Source organism: Saccostrea cucullata, unplaced genomic scaffold (genome assembly GCF_032062105.1).
Source record: "Saccostrea cucullata isolate Sc308-1 unplaced genomic scaffold, CSIRO_AGI_Scuc_v1 ctg3713, whole genome shotgun sequence".
Classification (NCBI taxonomy): domain Eukaryota; kingdom Metazoa; phylum Mollusca; class Bivalvia; order Ostreida; family Ostreidae; genus Saccostrea; species Saccostrea cuccullata.
In genome coordinates, this window is record NW_026932680.1 from 10001 (window position 1) to 12500 (window position 2500).

At 33.6% G+C, this 2500-nt stretch overlaps 1 protein-coding gene across 1 annotated transcript in view; it reads left to right on the forward strand.

Moving 5' to 3' along the window:
• The first annotated feature begins 29 nt into the window (after positions 1-29).
• The window catches only part of LOC134235771 (uncharacterized), a 34630-nt gene continuing 32159 nt past the window's right edge, over positions 30-2500 (forward strand). Inside the window, exon 1 of the mRNA XM_062717917.1 lies at positions 30-948. Coding sequence (XP_062573901.1) covers positions 105-948 — 844 coding nt within the window. The 5' untranslated portion in view covers positions 30-104. The remainder of the gene's footprint in view (positions 949-2500) is intronic.

Here is a 2500-nt window from a genome sequence, read left to right on the forward strand (position 1 = left end):
TGATGTACAATGTTGTAAGTTACAGAGAGATCTCCCTGACTGAGGAAATCAACACAGGATTTTGTTATAAAACATCAGGATAAAGAAATAGATGTCTGCTGTCAATGATGTATAGAGGAGTGTTACAGAAATCTGTCACAGTGTCCGGTGTTAGTGAGTGTGATCACATTTCACACGTGTCTACAGACCGGGTCTGGATCAGTGATAATAAAGGCAATCTTATACTGACAAACACAAGAGGAGAAGAACTAAATCGCGTGACATATATAGCTAGTGTATTGGGAGGACACACAGTGGACTCTAACGGTGATTTAATTTATATAGACAGTAGATTTAACATCATTAAACTGTCTACAGATAACAAAGATAAGACTACGATAATAAAGTACAGCAACACAGCACCATGGAGACCACAGTGTGTCTACAGCTCCCCCTCCACTGGAGACCTGCTGGTCGCGATGTATAATACTGATACATGGCCACGGACAGGCAAGGTAGTGCGGTATAACTCCACAGGAGAAAACATCCAGACCATACAGCACAACAACATCACAGGTCAGGGACTGTATAGATATCCTAGATATATCACAGAGAACCGCAATGGAGATGTTATTGTGTCTGACTCTCTCCGTCGTGCTGTAGTGGTGACAGATTGCGATGGTAAATACTGGTTCTCCTACACAGGTCCTCCATCAGGATCAGGACAATTACCACTAGGAATCTGTACTGACGCGTTGTCACACATCCTGGTGTGTGATGTTATCACCCAGTCAGTACATATGTTAGATAGTGACGGTCACTATCTGACAGAGATACTGACAGTACAACACGGGATAGACTTACCACGGGGCCTGAGTTATGATGATGACACTCACCTACTGTGGGTAGGGTCACGGTACAACAACACAGTCAACATATACAGAGTGGTAGATACAGACTCTCTGACTGGTAAGTAACATTGTAGTCTGTTTAATTGTATTGTATAATTATAACATCTATACTAATTAATAATTACATTATGTGAGGGGGATTATCAAAGAATAACTAGTTATTGTACTAGTACATGTACATATCATGATTTAAGTGTTTATTTACCAGTGTTTAAGTTTAATCACAAATAATTAATCAATGTGTTAACAGCAAACAAGAGATGTTAAAGATAAAGTTTATGACTATAAACATCATAAATATATTAATAAGAATTGATAGATTTACATCTGGTTTGTAATTACATGTAATTAATAGTGTTCAGGTGTTGTGTGTAACTCTTCAATCACTGATTCATACGATGTACATTGATGCTTGTTCATGGTTTTTGTACAATATATTGTCAATGGGGTATAATTACCAACTTTTGAAATCTTGTGCTGTTTTGTTTGATAAATACAAATAGTGTAGTATGATTGATTTTTGAGAAGTACATGTAGTAAGTGGATTAAATTTTAGAATCTTCTCTAATTATTACAATATCCTTAAGTTTTATAATGTACGAGTATTCAGTTCAAGTAAATTCTAACATTTAAAATAGAAGACAATTTGTACTAATGTTGACCGTTTGATATAGACACCATTGACATTAACACAAGTCTGTCTAGGGATGTTGTGTATTTCTGCAGCAGGTGTGGGGGAAATCTACACTATGTATATACTGTATTGACATTTGTATGAGAAACTTCTAGATGAAATAGGGAGATATCCATCAGTATTCAAACTTAAAATGCATGTACATAATGAAGTTTAAGATTCACTTTTTCTTTGTTAATATATCTTAGACGCCAAATAATACTGCAGTAATCAATTGTAGTCACTTGCTAATGAAAGGGAGACAACCCAATTTTGTATTTGCAGATGAAGAAGAAAATTAAGTTACCCCCCTTTTCATAGGTTTCCATGTCACAACTAAACAAAGGTCATATAAGTATGGTTAAGGTCACTAGTACTTACAGGTAGCTAAAGTACATTATTAATACATGGTGCATTGAACATGAATATTTTATGGAAGCAAGTAATTTAACATTGATTGCATGGCCATCTACGTAGCGATTAAAAATCTTATCATTTGATCTAAGGTGGGAATGGGACCCAAGGTTATGATGGCAAGTTATAGAACATCATTTTATAGTCATACTCAAAGAGCCCCTAGTAAATTATATCTTTAATTAAAAATAATTTTTACAAATTGCAAGATGTATTTAATATTTTAATATTAATTATTTTAATATTGAATAAGCAGTTATCAATGATATTCAATTATTAATGATATTTTTATATTGTTTTTAATGTATCTAATATGTCAATATAATTATCTGAAACAATAAATTACCAAACACTTATATAATCATTTGAAATCAAAGATAATTGCTGTTTTAGCATCACAAATGACAAAATGTTCTCCCTCTGTATATCTTGGCATATGATCACTATCGTTTTTTCTAATGAATGTAAATATTTAGATTTGTTTCTAAAATTGTCTTGATTCAAAACATTTTTAGCTCACCTG